Genomic DNA, 18,318 nt, shown 5'->3' with positions numbered 1-18,318 from the left:
CAGGGGTCCTGGGATCGAGTCCCGCGTCGGGCTCTCTGCTCAGCAGGGAGCCTGCTTCCCTCTCTCTCTCTCTCTCGCTGCCTGCCTCTCCATCTACTTGTGATTTCTCTCTGTCAAATAAATAAATAAATAAATCTTTAAAAAAAAAAAAAAAAAAAAGAAAATAACTAAACAGAGAACATAGCATAAAGTATAGAGATGTCAAATCACTATGTTGTACAACTGAAACTAATGCACCATTGTATGTCAACTATACTTCAATTAAAAGATAAATATAATAAAATATAATAAAAATAAAAAGAATATTTTGTATAAGAAATTTCTAATAGGGGTGCTCAGGTGGTTCAATCAGTTAGGCATCCAGTGCTTGATTTTGGCTCGATCATGAGATTAAGTCCCCTGTCCGGTTCCACACTAGGCATGGAATCTGCTTAAGATTTTCTCTCCCTCTCCCTCTGCCCCTCCTCCCTGCTCACTCTCTCTAAAATAAATAAATAAATAAATCTTTAAAAAAAAAAAAAAAAGAAATTCTAATAAGCTACTTAAAGATAGAAAAAAAAGAGAGAGAATTGAACAGATATTCATGGACCTATGGGACAGTATCAAAATGTCTACTATTCGCGTTATCCCAGGAAAAGAAAAAGAGATTGGTGTAGAAAAAAAATCTGAGGAAATAATGGCCAAAAACTATAAATGTAGTGAAAGATACTACTTTACAGACTGAAGAAGATCAGAGAACAGGATAAACTAAAAGAAAACCATACCCAGATACTTAATCAAACTACTGAAAACCAAAGATAAAGGAACATCCTGAAAGCAGCCACAGAACATATTACATATAGGGGAGCAGAGATTCAAATGACTACAGATTTCCCATCTAAATCCATGAGGGTCAGAAGGCAGTGGACAACATCTTTAGAGTGCTGAAAACTCTAAAAAGAAACTGGTGTGCTTAAAATAACATTACAGGACTTCCCCTAGATTCATTAAAGTCACAAAATAAATTAGCCCAAGATCTGCCAAGCCATTGTGCTTTAAACTCTAGCATGCTACGCACCTGGATCTGGCAGCGCTCACACAGTATTGGTGGTTATCAGGGATGACACCCTTTCCCATGGGGGTGGGCAGAAATGGTAATTTACACTGCTCCACCAATTTCCTGAGAGCCTCCTCTGCATGGGCATAAGCAGCACCTACAACCAATGCAAATGTATTGGACAAGTCAGTTATGCTCCAGGCACTGTGACTCTTAAAGCAACTCACATGAATTTCCTTTCAGAACTTCTCAGAGAATCTCTTGTTTATACAGGGCTTGCTCACACTCAAAACAAACTGTGACTATGGTTTTTATCTTTGGTATTTTAAAATGTTTTAGAAAACAACAGTGCTAAGTTCCTCCCCCAAAATATTCTCAATTATTCTGAAGGATGTCTACTACAAAACAAAGTTGCATCTCTTCTCTCTTCCTGCTCTCAATTGTCTGTCCTATGGTTCCTACTGACTTACTACTCACAATTCTTTAAATACAGTATCTTTACTGACCAGCCCAGGTGGGCAAGGAAGGAGTTTGCTCTGACAGAAAGAGGCCCTCTCTAACCTCACACGTTGCTCCCTACCATCAGCTAACTGCATGGAAATTCTAACAAGAGACATTTAGTTCATTCAGATTCAACATAATGCTCCCCCATATAAAAATATCTTACAATCTTTTCTCATACGTGTCAGATGAAAAATAGCTTTTTTTCATCCAGAAAGTTTCCTTGTATTCTCTTTCTTGCCTCAATATCTTTGTCCACCCAGTTCTCTTCCTGGACTTGTCCACTCAGTGACCTATCATCCATTTTCAAGGTGTAGCAGTGTCATCTCTTCCAAAGAGTCTTTCCATGCTACCTACACAAATAAATTGTTGCTGCTTCCCTTGAGAATCCACCTCACCCTCTCTATACACACCACATATGGGTACACTGCACTTATTTGTTTCTAATATATCTCGAAGTAGGGACCGTTATTCCTCTATATAGCCTACAAATGTTTTCTGTAATCCCCACCTTATTGTAAGTACTCATCAAATATGGGGTAAAAGAAGAATGAAAACTAGCATTTACTGGGTTCCTTCTACCAATCTTATTACTTAATCATAACCACTCTGTTGAAGTTAGTATCTCTGTTTTACAAGTGAGGTAACTGAGACTCAAAGTAGTTGTTTGCCAAAACCACAGATCTAAGAGCATATAGCTGCATTCGACTCAGCTCTGACTTGGTTTTTTTTTTCCTGCTGTCCACCATTTTCATTAAAATTATCTTTGGTTTCTATGTAGTTAGTTCCTTAGTAGTTGATAACTGACTAGCAGGGTCATGGATGACTCAAGGCCCCCTCAGTTCAAGAACATATAATGGATATTAAAATAACTTGCTAACAGGAGTACAGTGTTTCCTCTCTTAGGAGAGAGCAACTTGACAATAGGTACCAAAAACCTTAAAATATGAATTACCTTTTAATTTAATTTTCTTTCTGGGAATCTATCATAAATCCTAAATATGGAAAAGCTTTAGCACAAACATGTCTGTCATAGTTATACTAAACAAACAAAAAAAACTGGCAAAGTTTTTTTTCAAGTATCTTTAAGTATCTCTCAGTGAAGTATCTCTCAATGAAGTATATACATGAATATACATGAATAGACCTTAAAATTATATTTAGGAAAAAACTTAAGACCATGAAGAAATGTTACAATATTAAATGAAACAATTAGAATATAAATAAAACTGTCTATATGGTATGATCACAATATATGAAATACAGATGCAGAAATGACTAGAAATATTACATGTTAAAAATAGTTATCTTTTTTTTTTTTTTTTTTTTAAAGAGAGTGCAAGTGAGGGAGGCGAGAGGGGCAGAGGGAGAGAAGGAGGGGGAGAATCTGGTTCTGCTCCACGCCCAGCACGGAGCCCTATGTAGGGCTCAATCTCATAACCCTGAGAGCATGACCTGAGCCAAAATGAAGAGTCAGATGCTTAGCCAACTAAGTCACCCAAGTGCTCCAAAAATAGTTGTCTTTGGATAAAGGGATTTCTTCTTTCTAATCATCTGTGTTTTCCAATATTTTTATAATGATCAAATATTATTATTATAATTGAAAAAACATTTTACACGTAAGACTGAAGAAACAGAATGGGTGGTATCTCTTTAAAAGAGCGAGATCTCTGGGCATTCTAGAATAATTCTATGATTTTGAAATTAATAACTAATCCTACATGAAAATAACTCATACGCCAATTTCAAATATTAGATATGTTCGTAAATAATGAAGATAATTTCTAAACAGAATCAGCATTCTTTCAATGGCATAGCAAGATTTAGAGTTCCATTCACTGCTACCTTTCCCAATGATAAGAAGGGGCCGTTTGGCATTTCTAATAACAGATGCTGCCATGTATACAGCAGAGGTTTCTGCCATACTGACAGGAGGGGGCATGCAGCACTCCACGTACCTGGAAATAAAGAGGCCAAGTTTTAAACCTTTTACTATGAAAATACCAAATATCTAAAAGGTAGGGGAAAAAATAGTACAATAAACTCCACATACCCACCATGTAGATTCAACAACTAATATTTTACCACATTTGCTTCACACATACACACACCCACATGCATATAAATTTATTTCCTGAACCATTTTAAAGTGAAGTATAAGCAGTTAAAAGCTTTTCCATGCAGCTCTAAAAGATAAAGACTTTCTCCTATATAACCATAATGTCCCTACCATACCTAGTAAATTAAGTTACTCCTTAATACCATATAAAAACCAATCAAATCAGTAATTCATTGACAGGAAATTTTGAGTTAATGGCTCTATATTGTAGTAATAGTTGTTGTAAGAACAGTAAAAAACATACTCAGAGTCAGTGTTTAATACTATATGCTATTTAATCTCATTTAATTTTTCAAAGCAATGAGGCCAGGCACTACCATTATCTCCATTTCACCATTGGGGGGTGGGGAAGGAAACTCAGAAAGTAACTTGCCCAGGGTCCCCAGATGGTATGTGGCAGAGATTGAACTGACTTAGGTCATTCTGTCTCCAAAGTCCATGCCTTTAACTATCTCACTGGGAGAGTCAGGATTTTAGAAATATAATATGCATTAGGAAAAAAAAATTTTAAACTGTCATAGTTAAGTATTTCTGGATGTCTTCATTTATTTTAATTAATAAACATCACACACTGTACAAAATTTGAGCATATAAGACAAAAAAAGACATTCACTCTTTACAAAAATTTTATCTTTTTTAACTTTTTAAAAACATTTTATTTATTTGAGAGAGAGTGTGTGAGCATGGAGACAGAGAGGCAGAGGGAGAAAAAGATTCCCCACCGAGCAAGGAGTCCTATGTGGGGCTCAGTGTGGGGCTCGATCCCAGAACCCTGGGATCATGACCTGAGCCAAAGGCAGATGCTTAACTGACTAAGCCACCCAGGCACCCCAACCTTTACAACCATTTTAAAGAAGGCTTACAGAGTTAATTTACCAGAGATTCAGCTCTGCTTCCCTCCCCCCCAGTAATACTTTGTCATGTTCAAGTATTATGCAGCACAGATGTCCTTTTTGTCTGACTCTCACAAAGAGAAACAACTCCTTGGTATACTGAATATACAGAAATGCATACTGCCTCTCTGCAGTCACTAGAGAACCACTTGGTCCACAATAGCAGTAATAAACTAAATGGTACCCAGGGTGATGTCTTAACCTAAATATCTATCCTTATCAGAGGCAACTTAGATACCAGTGAAAAATGCTTCTTACACTTTTTATTTGCTCAGTGTTTATTTAAGGAATAAAGGAATACGGAAATTCAGAGTAACACCTGAGTTGGAATATTTTTAAAACACAGAAACAGAAAGAAAGACTAAAATTTTCTATGCTGAGCCCTAAATAATTTTTCACTGGTCATATCATCTCTTGGTTGACACTGTGAAGACACTGAATAACCTCTACCACATGAATGGGGATGTATTACTTACAGCTTCTGGAAGAATAATTTCAAATGAGTGTTCAGGAAGCTCTAGTATTTGACTTAAAAATTAACCCCCAAATAATTACTAAATAATACCATTTTAATTAGAGAATTAAACCATTTGGCCAGGATTTAGTTTAATCATTAAATTGTCAAAAGTTAAAACAAATGAAGATTAACTTATAAACTTCCAGGTAAATTGTTAAAAAGGTAAACATTTCAATAACACAATTAAGAAATAACTCCAGTGGAACTATTACTTACTTTACAGAATTCACATTCACTTGTAAATTCACAAAATCTGCAGGTATGTCAACATAACAAGGACCTGGACGACCATAAATACTGCTTCTCACTGCCTAAATTTATTACAAATGGAAGAAAATATTTTAAAATTCTCAATCTTTATCACATAGTCCACTCAGACACAATTAAAAATTGTGAAAGGAATACAATTTTAATATTTTTTGGACATCCCCAGTTGGAGAAATAAACACTTTTAACTAAAATTGAAATGCCCTCTACTGACTGCATATATTTTAAAAGATATTTTTGTTTAAAAGAGGAGCAATAAGAAAGAAAATACTCACTAGGGTTTTAAAATTCATGTCTTATTACACGTTAGAAGTTATCCACCAGGCTCTTCCTGCCAAGGGTTCATAAATGTGCTCTTACTTGCTTCCTAGTCCTAATGACTTGGCTAAGTTTTCAGAAACAGTGATATTATCACATGTGTCAAATGGTGTCTGTAACACATGGTTTTGCAACAGCTCAAATGTAACTCCATATAGAAATGTTGGTTAACTAAGATTAATTTATAATAAGCTCTTTAGGCAACTAAGACATGGTTTTATAAGCATTAGTACTAATTTTCAATACTAAACTTTTGCAAAAGCACAAGAGAAACATTATTTTATTTATAAACATTTTTCATTTTAGCTTTCTCTTTATTTTTCTGTAGAAAAAAATTTAAAAACTGAAGTAAAGGAGAAACTTTTTTCAAAAATGATCTATTTTATGTTTCTAGAATTGACAACAAACATTAAAATATAAATAGCTCTTTAACACTATCATTTTTTAAAGATTTTTATTTATTGGGATGCCTGGGTGGCTCAGTTGGTTAAGCAGCTGCCTTCGGCTCGGGTCATGATCCCGGCATCCTGGGATGGAGTCCCACATCGGGCTCCTTGCTCAGCAGGGAGCCTGCTTCTCCCTCTGCCTCTGCCTGCCATTCTGTCTGCCTGTGCTAGCTCTCTCTCCCTCTCTCTCTCTGATAAATAAATAAAATCTTTAAAAAAAAGATTTTTATTTATTTATTTGACAGATAGAGATCACACATAGGCAGAGAGGCAGGCAGAGAGAGAGGAGGAAGCAGGCTCTCGGCTGAGCAGAGAGCCCACTGAGCCACCCAGGCGCCCAACACTATCATTTTTGACTGCCTGAATATATACCAAATTGTTGCTCATTCTATGGAGAATACAAATAACACAGATATGAGCAACTGAGAAAAACCAGTTGACTTAGAGGACTTATAATTAAGTTCTTTACCTTTTCGATAATAGAGGGAATAGTTTCTATGCTGCTTGGCCGGGCAGAGAACTTGGTATATAATCTACAGGCTTCAACCTATATGCAGAAAGAAAATCACTTAAAATTAAGCTCACAGATCATATTACTCTTAAGAAGGAAAACAAAATGTTAAGTGATTACTTTCTACTATGTGTACTGAAAAGATGGAGAAAGTACATTACCTGGACTGTTTCTTAACCCTGCACATAGCACAATCAAATTTCTGCCTCAGGATGATTTAGGAAGTAAATCAAAACAAGACACCATTTTCATTTCTCAGACTGGCAAAAATGAAAGACTGATAATACCACCACACAGGAAAGCAGGCATTCTCCTCAGCTGCTGTTGAGAGTATAAATAGGAAGGGAAGCTGATAACGTCTGCTAAAAATTAAAATGAGCATAACCCTGGACCCAGAAATTCCACAGTCAGAAATACAAAATTTCACCTGCTTCATCTTGTTACAATTATAATCTATCCTTATTACATTTCTGCCAGTTTTCCTGTTATGTATTTTACTACTACACTATTTGGGATGTCTCAATTCAGCAGTGCTATTTTTTTCACTGCTTATTGTACTCTGAAGCAATATATAGAAACAGTGTCTCTTGATACTTTTTGGTATGAAAGTTGGTAGTCGTAGTCCCATGAGCATGACAAAATTAAGATTTTCAGTCTGTTCCCAGTCATGCCATCTAAAGTATTTTCTAAAAAAAAAGATACTTGGATTTTAAATCAAATCCGTGATTTTCTCCTTACATTTTTAATTTCATCTAATAAACTTTTATTATTTTCCTTTTCAGGAAAAAATATTTGTAGTGGACATTATCCTCTGCTTTCTCCTCATCTGTAAAGTTTTTGTAGTAAGTTTAAATTTCCTTTTAAATTACTTAGCTGCTCTGTTTATTTACCATGGTTATTTACCATTAACTAAGTAAGTGGAAATACCCTTTCTTTTTTTTTTTTTTTTTTTTAAGATTTTATTTGATAGAGACACAGCAAGAGAGGGGGAGTAGAAAAGGGAAGAAACAGGCTTCCTGCTGACCAGGGAGCCTGATGCAGGCTGGATCCCAGGACCCTGGCATCATGACCTGAGCTGAAGGCAGAGGCTTAATGACTGAGCCACACAGGAACCCCCTCAATTGCCTTTCAAGAGGATAAAAGTACAACTTTTGAATCAACCTATAACGAGATCTAGTATTTTACAATAATTTAAGTCATAGAGAAAATTCTATGTTTATATTCTGCGGTTCTCACAGTGACTTCTGTAATAACCAACAGACTTTACCTAAGGTTTTAACTTTGCTCAGAACTTTGTGCTAGAAATGTGCAAATATTTTCTTAACAGTTGATCATTCACTCTCACCTTTGCTTTCTACACCTATTCTTAAAGCTGTAGCATTTTGTTTTATACAACTATTTATGAAGACCTCTGTAATACTGTAATAAATATATAGAAAAAAGTAAAAAACAGAAAAAAAAAACAAGAAAAACAAACTACAGCATTTTGTTGACAAATTCTTTTCAGTTTTCAGAAATCTTTAAATGTTTTCCTTCAGCCTTCTAAAATAAAAATGAACTTGTCCAGAGCCTACTAATAGTCATTTTAGGTAGTATTTTTCCTTTCAACTTTTTACTTCTCTATAAAGTTTGACAGGTATAATCTCACACCATTTTTATTCCTGCATCTTGACTTTCAGGCCTTACTTTCAGAGTTTAAAAGACGTATTTCTTGGAAGATTGCTCCTAAGCAGAGCCTGAGCTCCCGTAATATGCACACTGAGACTGTCTTATAGTTAAGGAACATTATCTATAAATTACCTCAGGTACCTCTATTTTATTTTATTATTTTTTTTTTATTTTAAAGATCCTCTATTTTATTTTAATTGTTTATTTTGAAGATAGGAATTTTTATTTCTTCTCCATAAATCTTTTTTTTTAAGATTTTATTTATTTATTTGACAGAGAGAGAGATCACAAGCAGGCAGGGAGGCAAGGCAGAGAGAGGAGGAAGCAGGCTCTCCGCAGAGCAGAGAACCCAATGCGGGGCTCGATCCCAGGACGCTGGAATCATGACCTGAGCCAAAGGTAGAGGCTTTAACCCACTAAGCCACACAGGCACCCCTCTTCTCCATAAGTCTTAATAGCATACATTTATGCTACTAAACTCTAAGAAAAGTTTTAGAGTTGGGTACCTGTGGAAACTCCTGGAAGGCTCCCATCGTTTCCTGACTTCTTTCAGAAGAACCGCCAATCACAATCAAGGGCCTGAAATAGTCATTGTTTTAAAAGAGAATTACAGATGAGATTGACATGTAAAATACTCAAGAGAGTGCCCAATTAATAAACTGTCATGTATGCTGAGAGAGAGAGAAATTTCATTTTCCCTTCAAAACTACAGATTAGGGGCAGCACTTGGGTGGCACACTGGGTTAAGCGTCTGGCTCTTGGGTTTGGGCTCAGGTCCTGAGATCTCAGAGCGAGCTCTTCATTGGGCTCTGTGATGGGTATGGAGTCTGCTTAGGATTCTCTCTCTCCTTCTCTCCCTGCCCCTCCCCACCTGCTCAAATACAACTGCACACTCTTCTCTCTCCCTCCCTTAAATAAATAAATAAATAAATAAAATCTTTAAAATAAAAAAACTATAAATTAAAAAAAGATTTAGGAAGCAACCTGATACAAGAGAACCCTCCCTTAATTTCAGAAAAATCTGAAATTCATAGTAAATGCTTTTCCTTCAGGTCATCCACTTTCCAAGCCCTTCTAAATGCTGATGCTAAACTTCTAGGTGTGGCGATATAAAATAAATTTTTATGCCCTTCCCATAAGTCCTGGGATTAAATGGAGGAAACAATTTTTTTCACACTTTCCCAAGTGAATCTACTTGGAAATGGTGGAGTGAGAGAAATTCCTCAGAAATAAATTTCTTAAAGAAAAGATAAAGCAAACTTAAAGTTACTAAAAAATATCAGACCCTAAAAGTAGGTAAGAAAGAGAAAGACTAGGAAGGATAAAAGGAAAGAAGGCACATGGCAAGAAAGTAAACAATGCCCTTCCTACCAGGACATCAGTCTAAATAGTATCTAAATATTTAATCTTCTTTTACACCAGGAAGTTTAATTATTTTATGCATTGACCAGAACATAACCCCATTTGCTATGATCTATGATCTATTTGGCAAAGTACCAATGATGGGGTTAAGGGCAATGTCAAAGAGTAAGTACTAAGGAGCTTATAGAGCAAACTGAAAAAATACAATTTCAGTTGTCTTGATAATTATGCAAAACAAGGGCGCCTGGGTGGCTCAGTGGGTTGAGCCGCTGCCTTCGGCTCAGGTCATGATCTCAGGGTCCTGGGATCGAGTCCCGCATGGGGCTCTCTGCTCAGCAGGGAGCCTGTTTCCTCCTCTCTCTCTCTGCCTGCCTCTCCAACTACTTGTGATTTCTGTCAAATAAATAAATAAAATCTAAAAAAAAAAAATTATGCAAAACAAGATGAAGACCTGGATATACACTCTTACATATGGAGCTGGGGTCTTTAAAAAATAATTCTGTACTTAAGGAGGACTTGAACACACATTCACATATGCAGAGAGAAAAACACACACACACAAACTCTAAAATGTGTGTTTTTAAAAATTTTACATGAGTTATCCCTTTAAGCTTCTACATATAAGTTTATAAACACTTAAAATTTCAGTCACAGATGATGTCAGATGAAGGACATAGTATATACTGTCTAGTTCCTATGAGTTAAACACAGAGCTATGCCCATATGCTTCTACATATATGTTTAGAAACACATTTTTTTTTTTTAAGTAGACTCCACACCCAACATAGGGCTTGAACTCATGACCCTGAGATTAAGAGTTGCATGCTCTACCAACCAAACCAGCCAGGCACCCCTTGAAACACATATCTTAATGAAGGAAGATGTTACTTGAAGGAACGTTTACATATAGGGTAGACTCAATGAGTTAATCATATGTGTATTCCCATATGCTTCTATACTTCTATACTTCTATACAAAACCCCAAAATGTTAACAGTATTTACCTCTAAGTAAGATTACTGATACTTTTTATGTTCTTCCTAATACTTTTCTAATTTTTTAATAAGGCATTCCTTCAAGCACTTGATTCCAAGTCTTCCCACCACAGATCGCAAATAACAATTAATTACCAACAGTTCATGTTTGCATTTGCCATACCACCCAAAGCGTGGATGAGACCTGGGCCAGAAACAACAAGGCATACGCCTGGCCTAGAAGCAAAACAGAATTTACTGCATTAAAAGCAGGTCAAATACAATAGCTGATTAATATCACTCTAGAGGGGAACATGGCAATCTTTCTGGACTTCAAAAGGAGGACAGAGAGGTCTTTACTACAACTGGTAAAGCAATTATTAGAATATTTTCTGAATTATCAAAGACACAAGGCGAAGATTATGTTCGTCTTCCTGCAAGAAAGAAGATACTTATCATCTTCACACTGTATTTCACTAACCTTTTCATATTTTGAAACTCTTTATATTTTGAAGAGGTTATATTTGAGCCCAATCAATTTAATTGCATATAAAAGCCAATTCTTAATATTGAGTACATACATGTTTGTATGGAGAAAAGTGTTTAAAATTTTTTTTTAACAAATAAATATGTCATTTGATTTCTAACAGAAAATAATTCTGAAATGTAAAGCTCTGCCTCAAAATTTTTAAATTGAATTTGAAAATGTGACTAGATGTAACTTTCTAACCTTAAAACACTCAAGGAAAAAGTATCTCCCTATATTTCAGTTTGCCATTTTATACATTTATAAAGTCATTTCTTAAGAAACTCTGTTTAAGACAGCCCTCAAAAGAAAATGAAATAAAACAAAGACTTTAGTTTACCTGCCTGTCAGATATCCAATCGCAGAGGCAGCATAACAAGCCTACAAAGAAAAAATACTGGGACTTAAGCATTTTGGGATCCTTACAGTAAGTGCACGTATAAAAATTCAGTATTCACTAAGAAACTAGAACTGAATGGCAAAGGAGGAATTGGAATGCTTTCAGTTTTAACAAATAATGTTCTACCTATAAATTTCAAGTAATAATTTAGGTATCTAATCTAGTTCTTAGTATTTCAAGGAACTTGTCTACTTCATCTAGTTTATTAATAATATCCTCTTACAACTCCTTAAAATCTACAGGATCAACGGAAATGTTCTTATCTTATTCCTAATATTGACAATTTGTCTTTTCTTTTTTTTTTTATTCTTCATTGGTCTTGCCAGAGATTTATCAAATTTATTAATCTCAAAGAACCAAATTTTGGCTTTGTTGTTTTTCTATATTATTCACTTATTTTCTAGTTCACTAATTTCTGCTCTTGTATTTAAAATTTTACTCTTTTCATTAGGATTTAGTGTGGTTTTCTTTTTCTCGCTTCTTAAAATGTAAGCTTAGAGCACTGATTTTTGCTCTTCCTCAGTAATCGATTTATTTAAAACCATTTCCTCTAAGAACTGCTTTAGCTATGACTTACAAGTTTGAAATCTTATCTTTTCATTATCAATAAGTTCAAAATATTTTCTATTTTCTGCTATGATTTCTTCTTCAATCCACTGGTTAATTAGGGTTCATAGTGATGTAGTAATGTATCCTTTTTTTTTTTTTTTTTTTTTTTTTTTAGTTTTTATCAGTTTACTTGAGAGAGAGAGCAGGTGGAGGGGCAGAAGGAGAGAGAGAAACAGACTCACCACTGAGCAAGGAACCTGATGCAGGGCTTGATCTCAGGCCCAGGGACCACAACCTGAGCAGAAGGCAGACGCTTAACTGACTGAGCCACCCAGGCTCACCCCCTCCTTTTTTTTTTTTTTTTAAAGATTTTTAATTTATTTATTAGAGAGAGAGCATGCATGAGCAGGGAGGAGGAATAGAGGGAGTGGGAGAAGCAGACACCCCACTGAGCGGGGAGCCTGAAGCAGGGCTGAATTCCAGGACCCTGAGATCATGACCAGAGCTGAAGACAGATGCTTAAAGGACTGAGCCACCCAGGCACCCCTGATGTGTCCTTTTTGCATTCCTGTTATTAGTAATTTGTATTTTCTTTCATTTTTAAAAAATATTTTATTTTTTAATATTTAATATTTTTAAAATATTTTATTTATTTATTCATGACAGACACAGAGAGAGAGAGAGGCAGAGAGAAAAGCAGGCTCCCTGTGGAGTAGGGAGCCTGATGCAGAACTCAATCCCAGGACCCTGGGATCCTGACCTGAGCAAAAGGTGGACGCTTAACCGATTGAACCGCTCAGGTGCCCTGTCTTTCATTTTTGACCAGTCTGCCCTGGAGTTTTTTATTATACCGGTCTTTTTATTTTATTTTTTTAAAGATTTTATTTATTTGACAGAGAGAGAGAAATCACAAGTAGGCAGAGAGGCAGGCAGAGAGAGAGAGGAGGGAGGAAGCAGGCTCCCTGCAGAGCAGAGAGCCCAATGTGGGGCTCGATCCCAGGACCCTGGGATCGTATCATAAACTGAGGCCGAAGGCAGAGGCTTTAACCCACTGAGCCACCAGGCGCCCCTATACCAGTCTTTTTAAATGTTTATAAAGTATCAAATGTATTACTTAACTTTCAAATGTTTGGGGATTTCCTAGTTATCTTTCTGTTACTAAATTTATTTTGACATGGTGAGGTTACATATATTATATGTCTTCAATCTTTGGAGATTTGTTGAGATTCTCTTTATGGCTTGCATATGGCTAGTTTTTACTCTTAAAGATTTTATTTCTTTGAGAGACAGAGACACAGAGAGAGCAGGAGTTGGGAGGGGGCGGGTAGAGGAAGACAGAGAAGCAACTCCCCACTAAGCAGGGAGCCCAACATGGGACTCGATCCCACAACCCCAGGATCATGACCAGAGCAAAAGGTAGATGCTTAACCAACTGAGCCACCCAGGCACCCAGCCACCCAGAGAACAAATCTAATTATGTCTCCCACCTTTAAACTACACTTCAGCTACACAGCAAAAAAGGGGAGGTGTTAAATTAAATACAAGATAAGCTGAAAATATGCTAAATGCCATCTCAAATAAATCCTTTTTCTTAGTCTGGGACATCTTTTTTCCAGTATTATTTCTTCTCATTTTTTTAGAAATAATAAAAAATAGGATATTTTCTAACCTCCACTCAACTTTATGTGTGGTACACTAAACTTAGACATTTAGGACATAAATGTAAAAAATTAAAAATAAATTTTTATGAATCATAATCTTAACTGATACCACTACATATGCCCAAGTAAGAAGGTGCACAAAGGATCTTTACCATTTCTGTGTTACTATTCTCCACTGGCCCTTATCTCTTTCCCTTTTGCACATAAAACCAAATTCACATAGGATAATAATAAGATAACTCCTAAGAATGCAAGTGCATAAAACACAGTATCTGTTGTGATACAAACACTTATTTGGACACTGAGGAGCACTGTCCACTTATTAAAGTGAGGTAAGAAATGTTGCTTCAGAATGTAAAATACAAAACAACCTAAAACAAAAATTATATTCTTTTGCTGCAAATGTCAAAAGTTGAAAAGGAACTCCTTTTATAGATTATAAAACATGTATTTCCTGGGATGCCTGGGTGGTTCAGTCAGTTAACCATCTGCCTTCAGCTCAGATCATGATCCTGGGGTCCTGGGATGGAGCCCCATGTCATTGGGCTCCCTGCTCAGTGGGGAGCCTGCCTCCCCCATTCCCTCTGCCCACCCTCCAACCCCAGTTCATGAGCTTGGGTGCTTGGGTGCTTGTGTGCTCTATCACGCACTCTCTCTCTCAAATAAATAAAATGAAAACAAACATGTATTTCTCTACAAAGTTACCTCACTCATAAGCAGAATACTGTGTGCAATTCTTAAAAGAGCAGACTTCCAGAACTAAATTGTTTTTATTCAAATCCTGCTCTCCCATTTTCTGCTGTGTTATTTTGGCAAATTAACACAAATTAATTTGGGCCTTGGCTTCCTTACCTACAAAATGAACATAAGTGATAGCATTGTTGGGAGGATGAAATCCATAATACATGTAAAACATTCCAAATATTGCCTGTACACAATTAGAAATGAAACAGTGAGAACTAACAGTGTACCTACTTTCTGGAAACCTGGTCAGTATATGTCTTGATTACTCTACCGATCCAATGAAAGACAATCAAATCACACTTACACTTTTTTCTTTAGCACAACATGTAACTGGATGCCAAGTCCTCTTTGCCTCCTGCATGGCTTCTGAATCTGTCCTCACATTCTCTCTTCATTACCCTGGCATTTCCCTAATTCAGGCACTAGTTAAGTCATCTGACTACTGCAGGGTGTCAGGTTGACTGAGGGGACTGTGTACTACAGGCATCTCAAACTCATATCCAGATTGGGATTCATTATCCTTTCCCTCCAAACTGGCTCTTCCATCTGTATTCCCAATCTGGAGTCAGTAGTTCTGTGAGCTACTCAGCCAGTTAAGCAAGCCCAAACCTAAGAATCATCTCCAGAAGAGCCTGTCCTCTCCTTCCTAGCTGGTTAATGCCCACTCATCCTTTGGGCCAGCCCAGGGAGCATCTCTAGGAAACGGGTGAAGTTTTAGGCTGAGTATCCTTTTCTGGGCTTCCACAGTACCCTGAATTTACCTCTATCACAGCACTTATCACATTATAATAAAATTGTCTGCTTATGTCTATCTCCACAGCTAGGTTTTAAGCTCTTCAAGGACAGGGACAGTATATCATTCATCTCCATATCCATATGCCCAATAAAGCCCCTGGGATCTACAGAAGCCCTCCACTAAGCTTATAGAAACTGAAATAAAACTTCAACCTGTCCTACTGATCATACTCTGTACTACCATGATTTCTAAAGCACAAATGTAATTATGTCTCCCAACTACTTGGAAAACCCTTTGCAGTCTCATTCAATGCTGAATAAGAAAGCCCACATTCCTTTTCCAGCCTTGGGCTTACTACAACCTACCCTCAGGCTATCTAGTCAGGCTCACAGACCACCCTGCCTTTAAGCTATTTTGAAGGAACAGCAGGAACTGTTATGGATAATCTTCTCTGTCCCACTCAGAGAGAAAAAGTCAGCCTGTATACACACAGTTCCTTATACACACATCTATTCTAAGTTATTATACTAGATAAATTTGTTCTGTGTGTTTTGCACTCACCTTCCCAGATTGTGTTCAACTTAAAGACCAAGACTAACCCGATTCCTTCAATATACCTCTCTAGGTTTGGGCTTGCTTGACTGACTAGGTGAAATCACAGCACCTCTGACTCAGATCATGAATACAGAGGGAAGAGCCAGTCTGGAAAGAAAAGGTAATGATTCAAGTTCTGATCACAGCTTTACCATTTGTGATACTGTCACCCTGCAGGGCCATCTATTATGTAACAGGAGACCTGGCCTTCACCCATTCATCTGGTAGGAGGTGCCTGAGCACCTATCATGCTCTTGGCAGTGAGAATACAGATGTATCAAGAAATAATATCCCTCCTCTTTTGGCGCTCACAGCCAACTAGAAAAGTCAGACCACAGCAAATAATAGACACACTAACAGGTAGTTATGCGAGAACAGAAGGCCTGGATTCAAACCGGGAAACTGTCCCTTCCGATCCCGACCTTCTAGACGTGGCAGAATACAACCCAGTGTAGTGTCAAGAGCATGGGCTCCATACCCAGAACAAGTGGGTTGAAATCCTGGCTCTGCCGCTACCAACTGTCCCCTCGGGCAAATTACTTAACCTCCCTGTGTCTCACTTTTCTCATCTGTCAATTAGGATTAACCACAGTTCTTGCTTCATAAGATTGTCGTTTAATTGGCATGTGTTAAGTACTCACAGTGGTGAGGGCTGTGTGTCTGCAATCAGTATTTGCCGTTACTGTCAGTCATTCCCAATAATGCTTTTGGCTCCCGGCGTCCATACTTACGGCTTGTTCATTCCTCATCCCGACATATCTGATACCCAACTTCTGCGCCGCAACGGCAATTTCGGTCACGGGGATCCCCACGATGCCAAACATGTACGCCACATCCTGGGGGCCAAGAACAGGGGAGTAAAGGCCCGCTCCCCCGCCACACGGTTCCCTCCTGCGGCGCTAAAGGGAAAGCCTCAAGGCAAACCACCCCCGCCACCCGTCCCACCCCAGCGCTCTCCAAGTCAGCGGGACGTCTCCGGTCCCTGCCGACTTCCGTGGGAACCTTTCGCTGCAGGAGAATCACCGTACTTGGGTTTTTAAGGCCTGGGCGATGACTTCAGCACCAGAAACCTGCTCCTCGCTTTTGTCGCTACCCTCGGCGAGGTTACTTTTCCCCATCGTCCACCTAAAAGTTCGAGGTACTCTCTCGCAGTCAACACGCACACGCGCAGTGACCCGTCAAAACAGTCAAGAGGCCGCGGCGCGCCAATTGGAGGGCCCTCGTCCTCTGACTGACAGGAGGAAAGCAACCAACCGCTTTAAATAGCGGGAAGGAAAAGGCGGGGCTTAGGGTAGTTGGCCTGCCTGGTGAGGAGTCTGTAAACAATCCTCTTCTCCAATCAGAGCCGTGCCCTTTTCCCGGCTCCTCCAGTCGCCGGGTCAGAGCGTCAGAAGGAGGCGGGACCAGCAGGAGTCTGCGGCCTGTGACAGGCAAGTGAGGCGCCAAACCTCGGAGGCCTAGGGTCCCGGTTCGATTACCATCCGGAGCCCTTTGAGGACCGGCGAAGGCGAGTGGCGCATGCGCATAGTGGGGCAGCAGGAGGGCAAGGAGCACGCGCGGAGGGGGGGCGTGGCCGCGTCGCCCCTTGTTCGCCCCCACGCTTTAGGGGTTGAAGGCTGGCTTCGCAAAGGCTGCTGGGACACGGGTGCAGTGGGTGGAGGCTAGCGTGGTGCAAAGTTGCTTTTGGGTCCTCTTGGGGTTGCGCGCCTCTTGTGTTATGGACGTTTGCTATATGCTTTTTTTGTTTGTACATGCTTTTGTAACAACTATGCAGTTCGTGAGACATAGGAATTAACTAACACACGTTAATTAAATCCATAACCGGATGCGTATGTACTCTTTACCCCGGTATCATAGATGACACCTAATTCATAAGCAAGAGACAGAAACTGCTTATACCATTTCTCAGAATCCCAAACTTGTACTCTTGGGCTACATGAGACAAAGAGGAACGTTTGAACCTAGTTACTTCAGCTGGGCTTGAGCTCACAACCCCGTAACAAGAGTTGGATGTATAACTGACTGAGCCACCCAGGCGCACCTAACCTAGTTACCTTTGACCATTGTTTTCTTAAACTCTTGTTATTCACCCACTCTTCTCCTCCATTCTCCCTCTGTTGTTGTCTTTTCCAAAATCAGGAAATGTGGGTTTTCATAATTAGATTCAGTCCCTGTCACCAGCCCCTGTAGCTGATAACCTTTTAAAACGTATTTTTGAGGGGCCCTGAGGTGGCTCAAAAATAAAATTAAAAAAAAAAAAAAAAAAAAAGAAAAACCACTCATTTTTGAGTGGAGAAAGATGCTTGCAATGTGTGATTTCTGTGGGTGTGGCCTCCAAGTCATTAAACCATCTCCATAACAAACTTTAAGTTTTTGAGGACTTTGGGTGTTTTAAAGCAAGAAGACAAGTAATATGTGGAAGGTAAAGAGGAGGGGGGGAGTGGGTCATGGGTAGAGAAATGAATGAAAAGCATTGGAAGTGAAAGGATTTCTAAAC

At 38.3% G+C, this 18,318-nt stretch overlaps 1 protein-coding gene across 5 annotated transcripts in view; it reads right to left on the bottom strand.

Moving 5' to 3' along the window:
• The window catches only part of HACL1 (2-hydroxyacyl-CoA lyase 1), a 40,005-nt gene extending 22,957 nt beyond the window's left edge, over positions 1-17,048 (bottom strand). Inside the window, exons 1-9 of one of the 5 annotated variants that reach the window (XM_059390897.1) lie at positions 16,850-17,048; positions 16,553-16,657; positions 11,478-11,518; positions 10,768-10,848; positions 8,783-8,855; positions 6,567-6,644; positions 5,283-5,377; positions 3,383-3,495; positions 1,058-1,193 (exon numbers count right to left, since the gene is read on the bottom strand). In XM_059390897.1, the coding sequence (XP_059246880.1) occupies positions 1,058-1,193; positions 3,383-3,495; positions 5,283-5,377; positions 6,567-6,644; positions 8,783-8,855; positions 10,768-10,848; positions 11,478-11,518; positions 16,553-16,657; positions 16,850-16,939 (812 nt within the window). In that variant the 5' untranslated portion in view covers positions 16,940-17,048. Of the gene's footprint in view, positions 1-1,057; positions 1,194-3,382; positions 3,496-5,282; positions 5,378-6,566; positions 6,645-8,782; positions 8,856-10,767; positions 10,849-11,477; positions 11,519-16,462; positions 16,533-16,552; positions 16,658-16,849 lie in introns of those variants that run through there. The other 4 variants (XM_059390900.1, XM_059390901.1, XM_059390898.1 and 1 more) reach the window with 4 other exon arrangements.
• Positions 17,049-18,318: the final 1,270 nt, after the last annotated feature.

This window comes from Mustela nigripes, chromosome 2 (genome assembly GCF_022355385.1).
Source record: "Mustela nigripes isolate SB6536 chromosome 2, MUSNIG.SB6536, whole genome shotgun sequence".
NCBI lineage: Eukaryota > Metazoa > Chordata > Mammalia > Carnivora > Mustelidae > Mustela > Mustela nigripes.
The sequence above is the reverse complement of the archived record's forward strand: the minus strand, read 5'-3'. Positions and strand labels throughout refer to the sequence as shown.